The 20600-nt window shown below is 41.4% G+C and overlaps 1 protein-coding gene across 9 annotated transcripts in view; it reads left to right on the forward strand.

Moving 5' to 3' along the window:
• cdh22 (cadherin 22) overlaps positions 1 to 13955 on the forward strand; it is a 155266-nt gene extending 141311 nt beyond the window's left edge. For all 9 annotated transcript variants that reach the window (XM_081717641.1, XM_081717644.1, XM_027000729.3 and 6 more), the window contains 2 exons: positions 1387 to 1638; positions 12557 to 13955. In XM_081717641.1, coding sequence (XP_081573767.1) covers positions 1387 to 1638; positions 12557 to 13074 — 770 coding nt within the window. In that variant the 3' untranslated portion in view covers positions 13075 to 13955. The remainder of the gene's footprint in view (positions 1 to 1386; positions 1639 to 12556) is intronic.
• Positions 13956 to 20600: the final 6645 nt, after the last annotated feature.

Consider the following 20600-nt stretch of genomic DNA (forward strand, 5'->3'; position numbering starts at 1 on the left):
GTTGATGCATATACTCATAAATGTTGACATTACATATTTACCTTGTGTTGATATTAAAACTGTTTCCACTGTTTGTTATGAAAGTCAAGGACTAAGGGCAGCATCAGATTTGTTTTTGGACATTTATCACTTACACTACTATTAGTGTTGATCTGAAAAACTACTCTTACTGTTGATCTGACAAAACAACTATTACTGCTGATCTGGCAAACTACTATTCGCATTGATCTGACAAACTACTATTAGTGTTGATCTGACAAACTGGAAGCCGTGTCACTGACAATCCAAAGCCTTGTTTTATATGCATCAAAGAGGTATTGGTCTGAAGTATGTAGTTTCATCATTGTACTATATTATAGTAGAGCATGAAATGTCAAACAACCCAAAATACTGAAAGAATCTCTGTTTGATTTCTGAATCCAAACATATTTGCTATAGTCATTTTTTACATCTAAGCTGTCAGTTTCATTTCACCAGCGTACCCACATGCTGTGGTTAATGTTGAAGATTTGGAAATAGATTTGTTGTGCTTCTCAGAGCCATGCGGGGTATTTATGAGAACAAGAGTGCCTTTGAAAGAAGATTTGCTGGTGAAGTCAAAGCGCAATGTCACAACGTTTTTACTCAGCAAAACCTGCCTTCCCTCCAAACAGAACTGGTAGAATGAGAGAGGATTTATCAGGAGCTCACTCTATAGCTGCACGGATACTGTGATGTATTCCTGCCATGATGGATAGAGGTCTACACGCCGGCTCGCTGGCGGAGTCAGGCCTATACTTTTTTACTGGGCTTTGCAGTTTGTCAGTGTTACATACAACTCATATCCACCATTTCGCTATATGTCTACTTTGCTTCTGGGTCTGTTTGGGGGTGGAACTTGAGTGCTGTATAGCTGCTGTTTTTTGTAACCACTAGTTCTTCTGGATATGCAAACACTAGATGACAAAGGAAAGAATACATTCATAAAGACTTTTTAAATTTAAAGCAGAGAGTTTCTTTTTCATGTTTTGAAATTGTGATCAGAATCTGTTAACAGAAACTGCATACCAATTAGTGAGCCATTTATTGATCCCTCATGGTTGGAAGAATGATGAATGAAAAATTTTATGAAAGAACATAGATAGAGATTAGGGAATGGCTCTATGCAATCGAATATAGACCACCTTCTAGCAGCTCTGGGTTTGAGTGTCAGCCATTTGTTTTGTTAAAAAGTTGAAGCAGTTTGATATTCTTATACGTCTACAAAAGCTTTAACATGGCCATCTCTGATAGCTCCTCAGCCTAATGCAACCTTTAGCAGTGCTGGCATTTAACCAACCAACAGTTGGCATTTAACCAACAAACGACATTCCTCCCACTCCCTCCTCTCTTCTGTTGTGTCAACAGACAACACGGCAGGAATTAGAACCCAGCGCTCAGGCTTCAACCGGCAGGAGCAGAATGTCTACCTGTTGCCCATTCTTGTGGTAGACAGTGGGCCACCAGCCCTGAGCACCACCGGCACCCTCACCATCCACGTGTGTGGCTGTGACCCGGACGGAGCCATCCAATCATGCAGTGCCACAGCCTTCGCCATGGCAACAGCACTCAGCCCCGGCGCCCTAATTGCCCTGCTTGTCTGCGTGCTCATCCTCGTGGGTAAGGCCCGCCTCATACCCGTAAGCCACACTCACTCCACAGTCCCTGTGATCACCGGCATGCCTTGGCTGCCGTCCACCAGCCCCGTCCCCGGGATGTCGTATTACACCACCGTGCTATTGTTTGCTGTTGGCTTTCAAAGGCTTCCTGCCAAGGAATGTGTGCAGTGTCTGCAAGTTGCAGTTCTTGTTTTTATTTCTAATATTCAATAAAACAACTCAAGAATCAGAAATTCTTCTCTGCTGGCTGTTTCAGTAGCCCACACACTTGACATGCAAATAAATGTTTTGGTTGCGTATTGCAGGAGGGATAGCTGCAGGCTACAGATTGCATATGCTATCCACCTACCAGCCACCTTACTAGAAACACCACTTAACTCGCTACTATGAAGTAGCCAGTCCTTTTGCACTCATAGTGTGTCTGCCACCCTTTACTCTGTTAATCAGTGGTCCAGTTCTGACAACAGGACCCCCTGACTGATATTATTCCTGTTGAGCATTAACAATGACATGGCAATGGAATAGTTGTGTGTATTGAGTTGTGTGTGTTGAGTTGTGTTGAGCAAGTTTGTGCTGGCAAGAATCTTAACAGCTGCAAATATCACTGCTGGCATGAGAGTGGTCTGCGCACCCAAAAGATAACAAGCCAACAATGATCCTGTGGTCGAGACCACTAATGAATGGCTACATGACAGGAAACACGAATAGTGCATGAAAAGAAGAGATGGGATAAACCTGCCAATTGTACCTGAAATGCAGCTGTTTCTACTACAGTGTTTGGAGAGTGTATACTTTTTATAGACATATGATATCATTTATAATAGTGTTGAAGCAATGGTGCTAGTAGAATTGTTAGTATGTGGTGGTTCACAGAACATGGTCTTTGCTGTTGGTCCCATTTAGCTGCAGTACTAAAATGCTGCCAGTAGTTGTACACCTTATCTAGACCGGGAAAAAAAACACCATGAATGGTAAGATTCAGCCCTCTGCCTGAATACTGCTGCCTAATTTAATGTGGCCCACTTGAACTTATGAAACAAATAATATTGATATGGCCCATGGTGCACCTGCACCCAACCTTTTCACATTAGAGCAGTATCAGTGTAACATAATGATTGACTCCATGTCCCCAAAAAAAACCTGTTCTATCAGCTGCACCTACGCCAAAGCACTGACACCTCACATTCTCCCCTCATGGTGCGCAGTGTAGCTAGCTTCCTTCAAAGATGTTGCAAATGAAGAAATTTGATGAAGTGAGGCAGTTTCAAGGGCTCCGAGGCCAAGTATGTTTGTTCATGGTAGAGGTGAGTCCATCTTTTGTCTTCTTTGTGAAGAAGCTGGGGTGCTGGTGGAAGAATTGTCTAAAATATACACTAAGCTGCCTCACAACCAGGAACTGCTCAAAGAATGAAAACATGGCAGCAGCAGCACAGAAGGATGCAGCAGTGCGGGTTTTGTTTCTTAAGAAGTAGTCAAGACAACCAAGGCAAACATTGTAGATTTTTAATATTTGGTGAGTTGAAAACCTGCATTAATAATGCATACTAATCTTATTTTAACCTATGTTAATTTATACAACAGCTGCACTTATATATGTTAAAAAATAGTTACAATTTATGGCCTTTTAGGGTCATGCATAAATGCCAATGTGACCCAGGCCAAAATTGAGTTTAACACCCTCTGTGTAAACCCACACAGTGCGCGTTGCATTGTGATGTGAAGGTGATTAGAACTATTTATAGCCAGTTCATACATTACATTAACATGTGATCTGTACTGAACAATCCAGCCTCCCCCTTGCATTTATATCTCATATTTATGTACATTTGCTCTGTCTGCATTCTGACTGGATCTTAGTTCATGTGTGCAATACACAAACTTTCAAGATTGTCAAAGTTTCACTGAAAAAAACTAAACTAAAGTAAACTAAACTAATAGCATGGCAGGAGTAGAGAAGCCAGAGATTTTATTATAGAGCCTGTGCTTACTCTGCTGAAGAAGGGCCCATCTGCTTAAACATGTCCTGTTAAATTGTGCTATTTCTATAGCAACTGGACAACACTGTCACCCTAAACAATGTTATTAGTATTTCTATTTCACCAGGGTATAAATATGAAGTAACACACTGAGGTAAAATTCCTTTGTCATCCATCAACATAGGTAAAACCCAAGAGCTCTTAGCTCAAAAGAGAAGAAAAAGTTGTTTAGTTTTAGAGACTGGGGAGTGGCTACAAAAAACAAATAAATAAATAAGTCAGTAGACACAATCAGAAGAAGAAGAAGACGTTCCAAAAGTATGGAAGTTCAAATTTTGCCAGTAAGGGGATGTATCCACATATTGCTCCTGCACACAGTGAGGATGTAACATGCGGTGGCCCGAGTGCCGTAGGGCGAGGGGCAGGACGCACAGACTCCTCTGACTGGGATGAACATTTAAAGACACAAAGGCACTCACACTTATCACAGACAAGAAACATGAAACGTTTAACGCTAAACAAACACGATACACAAAAATACATCCAACAGAAACATGTTACATTTAGACATTATGCTGACAATAACCAACACCCTGCACACTTTAACACAGGTTTATATACATAAAGACGAACAAGGTGCAGGTGTGTGCAGGTGTGGTTACAGACAAGACAGTCCTCCCACTGCACGTGGCAGGCCAAACCACGTGACTTGCAGGAGGCGAGCGTTCCGTGACAGAACCCCCTCCCAAGGAGCATGATTCCCGACGCGTCCGTCCAATGAACGCGAACCTCCAGGCGCCATGTACACGTACACATAAACAGAGCATGGCAGTGCCTGGCACCCACCCAGTACCAGGCGGGCCAGGTGCCACCAACAAGAGAGACCTTGCGGCGAGAGGGAGAAAGGCAGCTTCCCTGCCTCTCTTGGAGCAGTCCAGTATGCTCCACAAGACTTTGTGCCTGTAAACACAAAAGGTGCAAACAGAAACACAATAGCACCAACACAAACACAAGGTGCTGTGACGTGGTGCCCGCCGTCCCTGCAGGTGCCTTGATGTGTCTGTGGCCTCAATGGACACGTGGGGGTGCACGTCTGCTCCGGTTCCAGACATGCCACCTCCCTAAATGGTCCTCCTCTTTCCCGCCACTCTAAGAGCGTCCCAGAGGCAGTTTGCCTCTGAGGCTTTGGGCAGACCCTTCCAACGAGTCCGCTGAGGGGAAGGGTCTTAGGAGATCTTGCTGGCTCCACGCGACCGCCCTCTTTCTGGTCGTTGTGGTGCCCCTCAGTCCTCCTCGGACCGGGCTCAACAGCATCAGGCCCCCCCAAGAAATTCCTGAGGGTGTTCCCCTCTGCCTCCGGAGAAGACACAGACAACGGTCGTGGTCCTTTCCCCAATATCCTGGGATCCAGGCAGTGGTGCAGGGGGTGTCTACGCACCTCCCGCTAGGAAGTCCATTCTTTGTCAAGGGAGAGTGCGTCCTGTAGCAGTTGGTTATTCTGTAACGTGTGATTTTATCTTGGGGTTTCACTGTTTCAAAATCAACAATGAGATGCCACCTTCATGACCAGGAGATTTTTGGACACAATCCAGAAACAAGCCCTTCCTGAGACCAAGACACAAATCCCAGCATCTGAACTTTGCCAAGCAACATTAGAATTGTGTGTTGTGGTCAGATGAGACTTTCTGTCCATACACACCATCATAATTTTTGACCAAAAAGGGGACAGTACAAAGAACAGCACCTCATACCCACGGTAAAATATGTTGGTGGCTCTTTGATGCTTTAGTGCTGTTTTGCACCAGTGGTCCATGGGTTCTTACAAAGGTCAGATGCATAGTGAATTTCATTCAATACCAGAACCAGAAAATCTGGTTGCCTCTGGCAGAAGGCTGAAACTGGGCCATGCTTGTGTATTCCAACAAAACAAGGAGCCAAAGCAGACACTAAAATAGACAAAGACATGGTTACAGCAACACAAAATCAATGTTTTCCAATGGCCCTTTGTCTCCATACTTAAGTCCAATTGAAGATCAGTGGTCTCAGGTGAAGAGAGCAGTTCACAGTAGAAAACCCAAGAATCTCAGTGAGTTGGAAAAGTTCTTCATGGAAGAGTGGTCCAAGATCTCTCCACGAGGGTTCTCCAACGCAGAAAGAGCCTGAGTGCTGTCATTTTTGCCAGGGGAGGCCCTACTAAATACTGAAATTTGGAGTGACAATATTTTTGGAATTTACATTTTTGTGAAAATTTGCCTTACTAAAGAAAACTTTTATTTTCTTCCACAAATCTTTTTCACAATAAAAGCATTTTAACCATAAAAGAATTAACCATTTGTTTAAGACCAAAAAAATCACTCAGTGTATGTGTCACAATTTATATATGTTAATTTTAGCTAATTTTCATGAATGATGCCTATAGTTTCTGGATGTGACTGCATGTATGTATGTATGTATGTATGTATGTATGTATGTACACACACACAAACACACTCACACACACACACACACACACACACACACACACACACACACACACACACACACACACACACACACACTCATGCAATTTTAGATAATTTTATACCTTCCCTGTTTTTTTAAATGTAGAGTTGTAGTTAAAATAGTTAAAATGGACAAAGAGCAGATGTATCCCAACCTTTGACTGGTAATGTATATACATACAGCATATATAGTATATATATGCACTTTGCTTGCTGCACATCTGGTAAATGACCTCTTGAAACCTTGAGATTCATTTATTCAATTTGTTCTCTCATAGAAACACACAGATAAGTCACCTCATCACCTCATTTTAGAGTTTACCAACAGCCAACAGATGTATTTTACACTGTAGTATAATACTGCTGTTTCCTCCAAGAAGCATTTTTTGTTGTAACTTCTGTTTGTGCCGCGTGCACACATATATGTGTTTACTACTCCTTCGATTTCTCTGCTGCTACCATGTCTCTAATGGCCCCCATCTTTATTTTAAACTTTGATTTGTATATTGCTTTAGATGCTGCACAGAACAAGGCTGGGTGGGGGTGGGGGAATCTAGACTGAATTGGCATGAAAGCCAATCAATATTTCATGCTCTGATGGCGTTGCTTTTGGGGCGTCCTCTTTCATGTGGTAAGGGAAAAAGCTTTTGTTCAGGTGGTGAGCACGCACAAAATGGGGCCGGGTGAATGACATCCAGCCACCTTGCCAGGAATGAAGTGAGCAGCTGAATGGATGCAGCCCTCGATTTGAAAACGAGCAGCATCAGCACCTCTGTCTCCACAAAGCGGCCGAAGCTTTAAATGGGGCAGGTTTTCCAGACATCTCCAGCTCAAAGCACCCCGATTTCCAGCTTACAAAATGATGGCGACAGAGAGAAGTCACGTTCTCATCTCTGCAAGTTTAATTAGCTTATTCTTTCTCTCTCTCATACTCTCTCTCTCCCTATGTGTGTCTTTCCCTCTCTTGATTTTTGCCTTGACTGGGTCTCTTTGCTGAATAACTCTTAAGTGCTTGAAAGTATGTTCAAAGAGTTTTTTCCTTCTTAATCAACAATTATGTGCTTTTGTCACTGAGTTCAGTGTGTTAGTCTGAAAACCTATAAACCTCTACCATCTGCCTGCAAGAGAAGTCCAAATTTATTGTTGCTTTAAAAGCATTTCAATCCAAAACAGAACATGGCTGTCAGCCTGAAGAATGCATTTTTAAAATTGCAAGACACACAATCTGCGCTCATATCTATTGCATTCTGAACCTAATCAATGACTAACATTCATATTGTATACAAATGGACTAAACGTTCTCCAGTGGATTTACAATCATAATGAATTTGTAGTAAATTGGAGTCTTGGATGTGAACATTCCCTGCAAACTAATTTTCTCTCTAGTGCACATTACTGTATTACTGCAAATTACTCCACACCTTCTTTGTCCCATTATAATGTGTAGACTTATAAGAAATAAGCATGAGTAAGCATTCAGATCATTGCCAGTACAATAGAATGCCTTTAAAAGGTGTTGCCAATCATGGAAGGATTACAGGTGGGACCACAGTTCTGGAGAATGAGAACTGAATGAGAACTGAATGTGCAAGGGAAAGGTTTTATGTGCAGGCATGGAGCAGATGGAGACAGACAGGAATATTGTACCTCTAAAGCACCAGTGCCTTACCCTTCTCATACCTGTCCAACTGCTACGCCATCCAGGGAGACCTAATGTTGCCCAGGTAGGGTGTGACCACCCTCCAGGCCTGTGATAAGAATCTTGCCGTCCCTGTTAGGTCAATTGGTGTCCATGATGAGGCCAAAAATGATAACAAAATTCCACCTAATTAGCTGCAAAATGAGCAGCTCCTCCTTGAGAGGGTTTGGATGGGTGTGTGTGTGGGGGTGGGGGGGGGGGGAGTAGATGGATCCATTTGGGCACTGAGCGGCAACCTGCACACATCCGCCCCAATTACGGCCCATCTGCCATGATGGAGGCCGCCGCCTGCCTGCCGCCCAAGGGGAAATTAGCTGTCTTGTCAGGAGTGCTTGTTGGAACATCTGTACACCCAGGAAGTGCCACATGTTCCATAGGGGAAGGTACATGTCGTAGCCCCTCCCCTCCTGAATCCTCCGGCGTCAGATATGGACCTCCACAAGCACTTAATGGACAAGCATGGCACTTACTCGGATTGATATGGGTTTAAGTGTCTTAGTGGATTTGGAGGTCTGCTGAAAGAGGAGAGAACCTTGGGCCTAAGTGTATAGCACATGGTGTAAATCTTCTGTGGGAATACTAATGTAATCTCCATACAGATGCTCTTCAACTGTTGCTTTTCAGTCTCACCGTACTCATTCACACACAGTTATTAATAAGATCCACTACTGCAGACCAATTTCAAATTATTCTAAAGAGATACAGTTCCCCTTACTAGAATAAATATGCATCATGTTTTGTCCTAAAAAGCAAATTTTTGGAAGTGTAGCCCATGCGCAGAGGCACTGATCTCGCCTCCTGGTATTCCTGTTCACTTCCCACTGGCATCTTTTACATATATAACTAGGATTAGTATTACAGCAACACAACATCAGTACAGTAAATGTAAGTCTCACAACAGCCTAATCCCAGCTCACATTCCTTGTTAGTTAGTGAACAACCCAGTGCTTGGTGAATTCTGCTTCACAGGATCAGAAAGCAACGTCACTATGAATGCTTGGCCATCACAAGTCAGTTATCCCATTGGTAACTTTTCTGACACCTCCTGCTTAAAACCCAAAAGGCCAGAATTGTGGGTATGCACACTATGCAGAGTGCATCCCTGGTCTGTTTACTCAGTCACTAGCTATTACTGGCATCTGATTATGATGGAATTGAAAGTAAATCCAAATTAAACCTGCATGGTCGGAGAGTCACCTCCACCAGGCTTAAAGGCAGGCATGGTATTAGAGAGAGTGAGACATAGTGTGTATGAGAGAGAGAGTCTGATCAGAGCTTTGTAAAGAGTACAGTCAAAAGTCTCTGAGAAATCTCTCCGCCCTAGCTCTCTTCAGTTTGCCTTCCCTGTAATTTTTCAATCAATTTATAACCAAATAAAAACAATTAAGAGCCCCTTCCCACAAGTAACTTGTACAGATTACTATGGCTGACATTGATTTTTTTTCACCCACATAACACAAAAAAATTAAAAAACCTTGGCAAAAAGTGTTCATTTGTGTGTACCCATTTTGAGGTCTTCTCTGTAGCGTCTCTTTGGCTGTTTGCCACTGGTAATATATCCAGCCATATAGGAGCAGGCAAATGTGCACTCATGGGCACTCTGTCATGGTGGCCAGACTGTGTGTGTGTCTGTGTGTGTGTGTGTGTGTGTGTGTGTGTGTGTGTGTGTGTTTATGCGGGTGGGGGTTTGGCTGATGCAGCCCTGACTGTAAATCTCAGCCTTATACAATCCACCCAGAGCGTTGCTAGTATCAACAACGGCGTTAACGTGGTCGTGCCTCTTTCTAGCCATGTAATACACTCCCACCATCAGACCAGCCATAAAACACCGGATGCCAGATATGTGCAGGCCCATCAGGGGCTGTATATCTGAATATACTTCATCTGGCATCTGTTGTTGAGCCTGTGTGTCCAGCCGGGTAAACAAGAAAACAACAACAATAAAAAGGCTCCAAAGATCACAGTGGGAGAGTCTACAAGATGCATGAATGTAATGTTAAATACTGCCAGTTGCTTGTTTTCTTTTTCCTTTTTTTGTACATTGGTGTGCAAGCCTGTATATGTGTGTGTGTGTGTGTGTGTGTGTGTGTGTGTGTGTGTGTGTGTGTGTGTGTGTGTGTGTGTGTGTGTGTGTGTGTGTGCGCAAAATGTGGCTACCTCGATTGTTGTTATCTCCATTTATTCTTTTGAACCGGCTAGTACAATGCGCTCACCTGTGTCTATGGATGACAATGGTGTCTGATTTGTGAGCAGCTGACCTGTGCTGGGTCAGGCGGGATAAATGGGCTTCCTATGGTTCACAGCCAAGGCCATATGGGTTGTGCTTCCCAGCCTCAAAAAAGGATGAGGAATGGCACAGCAAACTTTTGAAACTTTGCCATTACAGCATATCATTGGGAAGTAGCTGATAAGTGGTAGGGGTCATGTTAGTGTCTTTAATATTTAATGCTGGTATTACCCAAGGGTTTTGGTTAGTTAGGTTTCTGCAAAGTTGCCTTTGCAAGTAACATTATAAAATTGATATCTAGAGACATATTCATAAAATTAAGCCGAAATTAATCATAGCATGGAGAGAGATATAATTAAAATTAAAATTGACAATGACATGGACAATGGAAAGTGAAGACATTTAGAAGCCAGGATATATCCATCAAAAAGTGTGCTTTTCTACTCCTTCAAGGGCATTTAATTATTTTTCAGCTTTTCACTGCTACCTTCTTACCTAATGGCTATACTTCTTCAAAGAGCTTTTATCCCAGGGAACCCATGCCATGTGGCTAGATGAAAGCCTGGTGGACTGACCCCACACTCTGCTCTTTTATGAGTGACATGGTTCATGGGACAATAACTGTCTTATTCCATTGATTCTCATGGCAAATTAATGACCTTTGCTCTCCAGACAAAAGACCATTAATAAAACATTACCGTGTCCCTCAAGAAATGTGAACTTTAGAGGCAAGAGATATCATCGTTTACTGAAGAATTCTTTCATCACAGACACCAGTATCATTCCACTTAATATGCCTGTATTAAGCTTCTGGCATTGTGACTTAATTGTTTGGAACAATTTCTGTTTCTTTCAAGTGCAATTCCGTATGCGACGTATGTGTGTGTGTGCATGAAGTGGAAGAGTTGCAGTTTAATTAATCACATGCAGATCAAGAGACACAGGGAGTTTTCTAATCACAAATATAGGAACTAATTAAGATAATTCAGCCTGGATTAAGGGCTCATTGATTTATTTAGATGAATACAGCTTTTGTTTTCTTTCGTTCTCATTAGTGGATTAAATGATCCATCTCAGTTGTTTTCCTTTTCAATTCTATCTTAATTTCCCACTCATTACAAATATATCTGTACACCACCTTAGGGCAATGTTTTGGAAAGTTTTGATCTTTCTTCTCCTTTTTCATGCTTTTGAATAATCCCTGTCTCAGTCACACATTGACACACAGATCAGGTTTTATGAAAGCTCTGATCAGAAATGAGCTGCAGTGGTCTCAAAGTAGCTGTGCTAAATGCATAGCAAATTCACATGATACATGTTTAGTTGGATGTGGGTTTGCAGCATTGCTACTCCCAAGCATCTTTTGTTAACCTGGAATAGTCACATCATCTGAGCTTTGACCAAATCAAATAGGCCACTTACTAAGCCATTAGTCCCAGTTCCAGACATACAAACTGATTTTAAGAAAATTCTTCTTCTACATTTTTCCCAACTCACTTGTTCACGTATATCTTCTTATTCTTTTAGTTGTTAGGCCCACCTGTCCGATGGTAACTTCTGGTAGAAATCTTGTAAAGGACACCTCTCTCATTAAAATGAACACCGTGCAGTAATAGGCTTTCCTGGCTGCATCCCAGTGTTGAGATCACTTTGTTAATCTCCTTGCTGTGCTCTCCTGTGTACTCTTCCAACAGAGTGAGACAGGTTCAAACATGGATGGCTCCAGCTGACATTTGCTCCCTAATTTGGTCTATTTGTTTATTTACCAGAGAGTGAGGCTGAGGTTAATGGTCTAGTGTTTCTTATTCAAGATATTTCATTATTTAATACTTGCCTATGACAAATATTCCACAAATTTTTATTTATGGATGTCTTGACAAGGATAAACAGTCTTAGAAGACTTATGTACTGTAAAATCTTTATAATTAATAGGCATAGTCCTTTGCTGATATCAGTTTTAAGAGTCTATTTCACACCTGATCTGGGCTGAGCATTTTAAAAGCATCACCATGCTAACATCACAAGATAGATGCCAGTATTGTACTTCTTAAAGCTATAATAGCCAGCTCTGTTCAAGTTAAATGTGCAGATTATGATTTTGAAGTGGTCACCTTACCCTATGCCCAATTTTTTGGTGTAAATCTTGTGTGTGTATGTGTGTGGAGAGTCTGATTCTTTTTCAAATTTCTATACCAAAACAAAATAAATAAAGTACTTTGATTGGTTTGTTTATGAGAATTGTATAAGCTTAGTAAATGTAATACACTTGCTGATTCAATGTTTAATTAGCATAATCTTCAATTCAGTTAGTACAGGAGCATTTAGTACAGCAAAATCTTTAATAGGCCATCATCATATCAAAATGTAATAAGAGAAATTCAAAGGGGTTCATGAAAGTTTCATTTTTATAAATCCATTCTCACTGATATGATCTTGGTAGTAAATTGAGCCCTTGTCCATTTCTCCTGCAATATACTATCATGTAATTCTGATTTGTCCCATCTCTCCCTCCATAGTCCTGGTGTTGCTCATCCTGACCCTGAAGCGCCATAGGAAGGGTCAGCGCATATGCGAGGATGAGGAAGACATGCGTGACAATGTCATCAAATACAATGATGAGGGTGGCGGCGAGCAGGACACGGAGGCCTATGACATGAGTGCTTTGCGCAGCCTCTACGACTTCCCCGAGGTGAAGCGCTCCGACACGGCCTCCGACCTCCGCTCACTCCCCCAGTGGGTCCAGACCCGGGTCGGTGGGTGCGGGGACGGGGGCGTGGCTGACTTCTCCCTCTTCAACGGCTACATTCGCAAGAAGGTAGAGCAGGCGGACGGTGACCCGTCGGTGCCGCCATATGACTCCTTCCAGACGTACGCGTTCGAGGGCAACAGCTCGCCGGCACTGTCGCTGAGCTCCATCCGCACGCTCTCCACCACGTCGGAGCAGGACTTCTCCTATCTCAGCGACTGGGGGCCACGTTTCAGACAGCTGGCTGGGTACTACGCCCCAGGAAAGCCTGAGGAGGAGGGGTCCTAGCGCCACCCTCTCATGCCCCGCCTACTCTGCCCAGCTCACTTGCTCGGCCTGCCTCCGTTGCACCGCCCGTTGCCCATACCCTGGAGCTGCCTTACCTCCTCCCTCGACCGATGCCCTCCAGCAGCTCTCTCCTTAGATTTACCCTGGAACAGAGTCAATATTTGGTAGCACCTGCTGCTCTTACAAGCAGCAGACAGGTCACCTTTGGGAACGTTCAGGACAACTGGTGGGGGCGGGGTGAAAACAACAGGCAAGGCCTGGAGAGCTGGCCAAGTCTCACGTAACCTGGCACCTGTCAGAGGCCAACAGGAGATCCAGGGATGTGCCATGTGCCCAACACAGAGCTGTCACTATTTCCTTTCTAAATCCATTTCTTTCTTGTGCGCGTTTGTGCTTTTCTTAGTCCATCGGCGGAAACAAAGACTGGTGACTCACTGCGAGATGAAAAACAGGACACAGTACAGCAGAACTGGGGGAAGTCTTTTACCAAGCCAAGGCAAATGATCCCCCAAGGAAAAAAAATGTATTTATTAAAAAAAAGATGATATTTATGTATTTATTGCTTTGTATTTATTTATTTATTTATCCATCCTGGTCATTGTAAAGATCACAAGAATGGATTTAATTGTAGAAGATTACTGACGTGCACTGGATGAGAATAATAAAGACTGGGCATTGGATGCATTGGATGCAACAGACTGATAAGCACGACTTTTACAGGCCATTGACATCTGAGGATGGTACAGTGAGTGAGAGATCTGGGACACAATCGTAAGAAAATAAAAATTGCATTTATTTTTTAGAAACCCTTTTGTAAAATACAGCCCAACTGAGGGAAGGAGAGGTGTGTGTGCAGGAGCCTGGGTAAATGTGTGTGTGTGTTTGGGGGGTGGAGGGGCAGGGGGAGTGAAGTGTGTGTGTGTTTGGGGGGTGGAGGGGCAGGGGGAGTGAAGTGTGTGTGTGTGTGTGTGTGTGTGTGTGTATATATATATATATATATATATATATATATATATATATATATATATATATATATATATATATATATATATATATATATATATATACATATATATGTATGTTCCAGTTTCTGTCCTGCCATGCATTTTGTGTATTGTGTTGCTTTTAAATTGATTTTCCAAGTTACATATTGTGATCAGTGAGAATTGTTGAGTTTTTGCTTTTGAAGCTATATAATGAAAAGGTAATTTGTAATTTGACAGACAATAAGCTCCAGGTAATGAGAAAAAGAGTCTAAAATTACAGGTTTTTGTCCAGTGATATTTTTGTTACTTTTTCTTTTATTTATTTATTTTTTTCATTCAAATTCATTCAAGCTTTGTGAATGTTGATTACATTTTAACTCGGTTTCAAGGCCACATGATTTGATTGGTTTCATTCTGTTTATACCACGTTTCTACCATAATAGTTGGTGAGTATAAATGATTGCCTAAGGCCTGGTTACACTGAGCCAATATTTAACTGACAAAATAGTAGTTCTGAGTGAAGTCGCGGAACTCTTGCCTTAAAAGATGTGCAGAGATGTGTTTTTTGCCCTTGCTGGAAAATTACTTGTCAGAAATCAGCATTTTCTTTTTAATAACAAAAACCAGCAACTAACTAGTTATGCTGTTGCAATTCTCCAAAGTACATGGCGCTATCAACAACAATCCAATCACAACTAAATCTTACAGTGTCAAGCAAATTATTGCCATTTGTCATTCCATTATATCTTGTCTGTTACCTTGAACATGTTATGAGACTTCAAATAGATTGATTTGCCCCAGGTGCTCAGAGTACCCAGGCCATAAGCACATGCAGAGGACGTCAAAGATCAAAGATCAAAACCTGAATCCATTCTAATGTCAACCCTAACCTGCTAATGTATGGATAAAATGTACAATTGAAATCAATAAATATTTAATTTGTTTCTACAATGCTGCCTGTCTAGGCCACAAGGAGTGAAATTTGACAGTAATGCAAGTGTGCAGTCGCTTGTTGGATGTAGTGTCCCTGCTTTAGTGAACGCAGTACCACCAGATGTTTCATTTTACTTTCTATCGTTTGGCTCTTGCTCACTTGCCATGACTGCCTCTGATGGATGAGCTCCCTTGGCAGCTCCTACGGCAGGGAAGCCTGTGCTCTGAGTCGCAGGCAATTTTCGATATGCGTTTCAAACAAGGCCATCCCCGCAATGGCACGAGAAACTGGCCTAATTGAATCGCAGGCGATGCGGATACGAATGACCTCAAAATGCCAATAGGAGCTTTAAAAAAAAAATTAAAAAGAAAATGAAAGTCAAAAGTTGGAACGTGAGCATGGTGACAGTGGCAGCCTGTGCGTGCTAGTCTAGACCATATGTGTGTTATTAAAAGCCAATGGAGGAGGAGGAGACATCTTGAGTTGGCATGTTTCTTCACTGCAGTCTCCAATGATGACTGTCCATGAGAGATCATTATGGTAATGTGGGAAAGGAGGCTCCCACAGCCATAATGAAGTCCTCATCAAGCAAATGTCAGCAGAGAGGCAGACAGTGACTAATTCGACAAGGGACGGGGAAGATTGTGCTCTGCTTAGGGGCAGAGTGTATAGCGGTCTATTGATGGTCACTCCATGCTTCCTGCGCATAAAATGTCCCACTTCGGTCTGCCTCCTAACCTTCCATTTTTCAATAATGGGCTCCACTAGTTAATGTTTTAATGTGTTGCAATAAATCACACCTAGGTTCCAGTTTAATCCAGCAATGGTAACCTGGGGACCTTCAGCTTCTTTTCCCCATGAGTGAATGTGTGGTGATTGACGTTGCTCTTGGGTATCTCGCCTCCTCCTGTCACCTCTGTGGGCTGGAGTGATTAGCGGAATATGCATTACCCACTGGGAGAAATCGGAATCTGTGTCAAGACATAACATTGAGAAATAACAGTAATAGAACAGAACATCATTAGAACTTTACAAGAAAAGGCATTATCTGTATTTACAATCATTAATGGCAGTGTGACACTGTGTAGTACTGTGGACAGAGTAAAATATAATATTTGTATTGTTTTTATGGAAAATTACCAACGTTTATTTACATAAGATTTAATTTAGAACTTTATTCAGATGCCTAATCAGAAAGAAAAAAAAAGTCAATTAAAAAAATAAGTCCAAACACCTCTCAAGCGAGCATCTAATTAATATTGTGAGAAAAAAAATCACAAGAGACACACTCATGTCAAGCTGTCATGCCAAGGTGACATCATTCGTGTTACAGAATCTGCTAGTAATTATCTCTTGGTCTTTCTTTACCACACTACTCCGCCTCAAGTCAGCTTATTGTAGCTGAACATACATGCTGTTACCTGTCAAAGCGTCCGAGTTCACTGGTTTCTTCCATTCAAGACTCCATGAGCCCCAGCTCACTGGCCTCCATGCTGATGGTAAACAGTATTATGACAAGGCACAACACATTCTGCTCCGTAATTAAGAGGTGAGAAATCCCAATTTGCAATAAGATCAAAGATCACAGGAGCCAATTTGCACCATGGCCTTCCAAGTTAGACATCATGGAGGAATCATAAACACAGCAGCATCAAAGCTTGTGCATCAACAACACTAATAATGCCTGCCTACTACCTTGAATAATATATACCTCTTAACCTTGACAGTACCGTGGGTAAATTTGTTAAATACATTTCATCATGAAACACACTGGGTGAAACTTAATGCACTGCAACGGTAGGGTGGGCTTGCTTTGTCATGTTTTACAGGTTAAACCATTGCCAGGAGAGCCATTTCCAAGAACTCAAACTTATCAGCAGCGTTTCGGCAGCTAGCATCTGCAGATGTTTGTCCAGTTCTTTGCTAATTCTTAAAAAAACCCAGTGTAAGACTAAACTGTCAGAACTGCAAGTTTGCTTTGTTACACTTTAATTGAGATGCAATTGCAGGGGTATGTGTGTTGGGCAGGTGGTAATCTGTGTTGGAAACACACCTGGGATCATCTTCGCTCCCCCACTGCGCATGTGCAAAGTGTAGTGTTTACCTCATGCTGGGCCTGTTTCACACAAGAGTTCTGAGGTGAACTGGCGAGATAAAAATCAGCCTCGTTCTTTTTTATCTGCCCTCCTGGAATGTAGCTTGGAGCACCAATGTGAGAAGGGAGAAGTGACTCTTGAGCTAAGGCATATAGATTTTAATGTGGTATCAAAGACATGTGGTATGTCTAAACTGTGGCAAACACCTTCTCTTACCAGTCCCAGAGCCTCAGGGTTTATGTTTTAAATGAGTTCTTTTAACATCAGAAGTGCACCTTGAATACTAGGCATCCCAATTTACAGCACAATGAATTTTTAAGAGCAGTGAATTTCAGAAATAAAGAAGCTTCCATATGTTGCAATCAAATCCATTCTCATTTGGTCTCCTGTCTTGTGTTGTAAGCGGCACAGTAATGCAACGATGTTAATGTTCCAAAGCACTGGGGGATGAAAGCCCACTATGTTAACAGCATTAACTTTAACTGAATGTGAGCATGTTTACCCAGAAACCCTTTCAGCTGTGAATACTACAGCCCTGGGGACAATTTTTTAGGATAGCAGATGAAACACTAAAATGCACAACCCCCCCCCCCAAAAAAAACCTATTATTCGTTCCTCTATTATGACTCTGCTTAAAGTTTCTGGTGAAAAGAAGCCTGGTGCATACTTGCTGTTACATATAGCACCTTTGCACACAAATATATGGCTATTCTGACACTTATTTGTACTTGCAGATCATTGAGGAAGAAAACTCATAATATTCATGATTTATGTTCTGAGGTGCAGGTGGAAGCAATGTGCTGCCCCTCTGGGAATATCTACTAATGCTTCCACAGCTTTCTGATCCCTGGCCCCACCCTCTCACACCTGTCTCTAATTCCCACTGAGGTTTTATTTTGCTACGCTGGGCCTTTTTTCTGCAATGTCTTTGTCTTCCTGTTTTGTTTTTTTCATTTATTTTTAATTTATTAATTTTAATTTATCTATCATCTTTCTTGTTGGATTTGTTAGCATTCTTTTCTGTTTTATTTTTCTGGTGATTTAACCTGTGGACAGTTTTTTTTAAAAATAAAGCTCTGCATTTGTGTCCTAACCAGTGTTCCAGTGTTCCAGAATGTTCAGAATGTAGCACTGTATCTGAATTATCACACAGTACATTCAGAAAATGATCTTATCCTATTAGTAATACAATATCTGAAAGATCAAAGATAAACGAAAATGATAGCAAGAGAAAACATCTTAAATATCCAATATTTTTCATTATGATTATTTTAAAGTTATTCTTAGATTTGTTGAACCCATTTGTAAATTATCTTATTGCATTAGCAGATTTTACATTTTATTTATTCAAGTATTTATTTATCAAAAGAAGTCAAATTGTCCATCAAAGGAGTGACAATTTCATTTTAAAGGATTACTTGAAATTAGAAATGTCTAGAAATATGAATGATCTTATAATAATTTGGGGGCAAAGAAAATAAGATACCTAAATTTAATATTTTTCCATTTGATAAGATTTTATTCTGCTGAAGACCTGGTATGTACTGAAAATAACAAAAACTGATGTGTCAATATTTCAAAAGTCAATACTGTAGAGGTATTATTGAAAGCACAGATAGTGAAGATGAAGATGAAACTTCAAACTAGGCAAGTTATTATTTTTGGCATCCATTGATTCTGGTCATGAATCCAATGCTTTTGCATGCCTTTAAAAATAAATTTAAAAGAGATAGTTCTATAGCTTATATTTAATATGCAGCTACTTATTTCAGTGACACTAATGCATTTTTGGCCATAATGAAACTGCCAAAAGCAGGTCCCTGGAATGTTGAGTAGAATCTTATATTTTATGTATTAAAATAATTAAATTTGGGAAACACAAAGAATTTGATACAATCCATAATGAATTCAAAATTCCATGTGCTTATCATTACTGCTGCAAGCAGTAATGAGAGCAATGCTAGCTTTATGTTTCCAGAGGTTGAGGAAAAGGCTGAGAGAGAGATAATAACTTGTAGCACCACCAGCAGTGCTGCTAGCTGCACAAATTGTGCTAGCATCAGCCGTAGCATGTTCTGGGGTTGCCTTTTAGAGTTTGACAAAACTCTCTTCACTTTCAAAACTTGAATTTTCTCTTCCTTTGTTTCTTAATACTCAGAAAGTAATGTCAGTAATTTGCAGTACAACATTTTTACTGTTGCAGACAGCTTTACTGTTGCAGACAGTTAAAAGTTCTTTGTATAGGTTACTGTAGCCTAGAGGAACACTAGTGCAGGAAGTCACACTGACAGCACTGAAAATAACATAACGACCTTTTGGTAGAGTGTTAAAAAAATCTCAGCAAGTGAAAACATCTTAAATAAGGGCAATATATGTTACCTCTCACATTACAAAAGTATTCCTTATGTTGTACACCCAAAATACCATTTGGATAAATCTGGATATTTCTTCTACATCTTTCATCTAGATCTTCAAGAATTTTGTGTTCCAAATTTGTTCCCTTAATGGCATCTAAGCATTCAAGCTAAATGGTAAACAGATGGCATAATCCAGGAGAGTTCAGTAGTTTCCCTATTTGAAAACTTTCAGAAAGGTTTAATAGGCTAATAGCAAGGCAGTGGTAAGCAACATTGCAAGCAGGACTATGGGTTTACCCGCAGTGGCCGTCCTAACCATATGATATGCTTCACTCGTGTATGCTGACAGCTTGGACTTCGTGCTTCACTTCCTCCCCTGAGGAATTGTGGAAAAATGCCAAAGGCTGCCCCTCTGATGTCCTCCCTGCTGTGGCAATTTATGCAAAGGCTGCTGGGAGCTTCACGCATGGTGCGCTCGGCATCCTGCCAGCGGTGCGTTACGCAGACAGAGAGTAGGCAGAAGGGGCAAGCAGGGCAGGAGAGGCTAACAGGTGCCCTGGGTCAGCTGCTGGTCAGTGACTTAGTCCGGGGGATTTTAGATAATGCCACAGGCAGAAGCGCTCTAGCCAGCACTGTAAGATTTGACTTCTTCATGCCCAATAAACACCCAGAAGATGTTGTGTCAAATTAATAGAGTCTTCTCCATGATGCCCCAGTGGGGTGGTTTACATAAGAAGGCGTGAAGGCTCATCCACAGAAAGCAATGCAGACGTTACCAAAGTATATACACAAACACATACACACACAAGTGCATACAGGCACACACACTACTAGATCAGTTTGCATGAGTGGTGGGGAAAACATGCATGGGAAAAATAAATAAAGTTGAATTTCAGCCTTTACCGTGTAATTGTCAAAATATCACTTTTTGACAATAATCACTAATCTTTATCACTTTATGTTTACCAGTCTCAGTTGTGCTTCTTATGTTTTCAGAACAAAGGTCATAGCAAAGATTTATGTCAAATCATTGCCAAGTAGCTTGCTGAATTCCCTTACCTTGGTTCATAATGCCTGCTTTACTTTGTATCGTATGCCCATAACTTCTACAACAGACCATGTTATTAGAAACTTCTTATGACATAATACTCCT

This window comes from Electrophorus electricus, chromosome 7, assembly GCF_041902795.1.
Source record: "Electrophorus electricus isolate QZ-2024a chromosome 7, ASM4190279v1, whole genome shotgun sequence".
In the NCBI taxonomy this organism is placed as follows: domain Eukaryota; kingdom Metazoa; phylum Chordata; class Actinopteri; order Gymnotiformes; family Gymnotidae; genus Electrophorus; species Electrophorus electricus.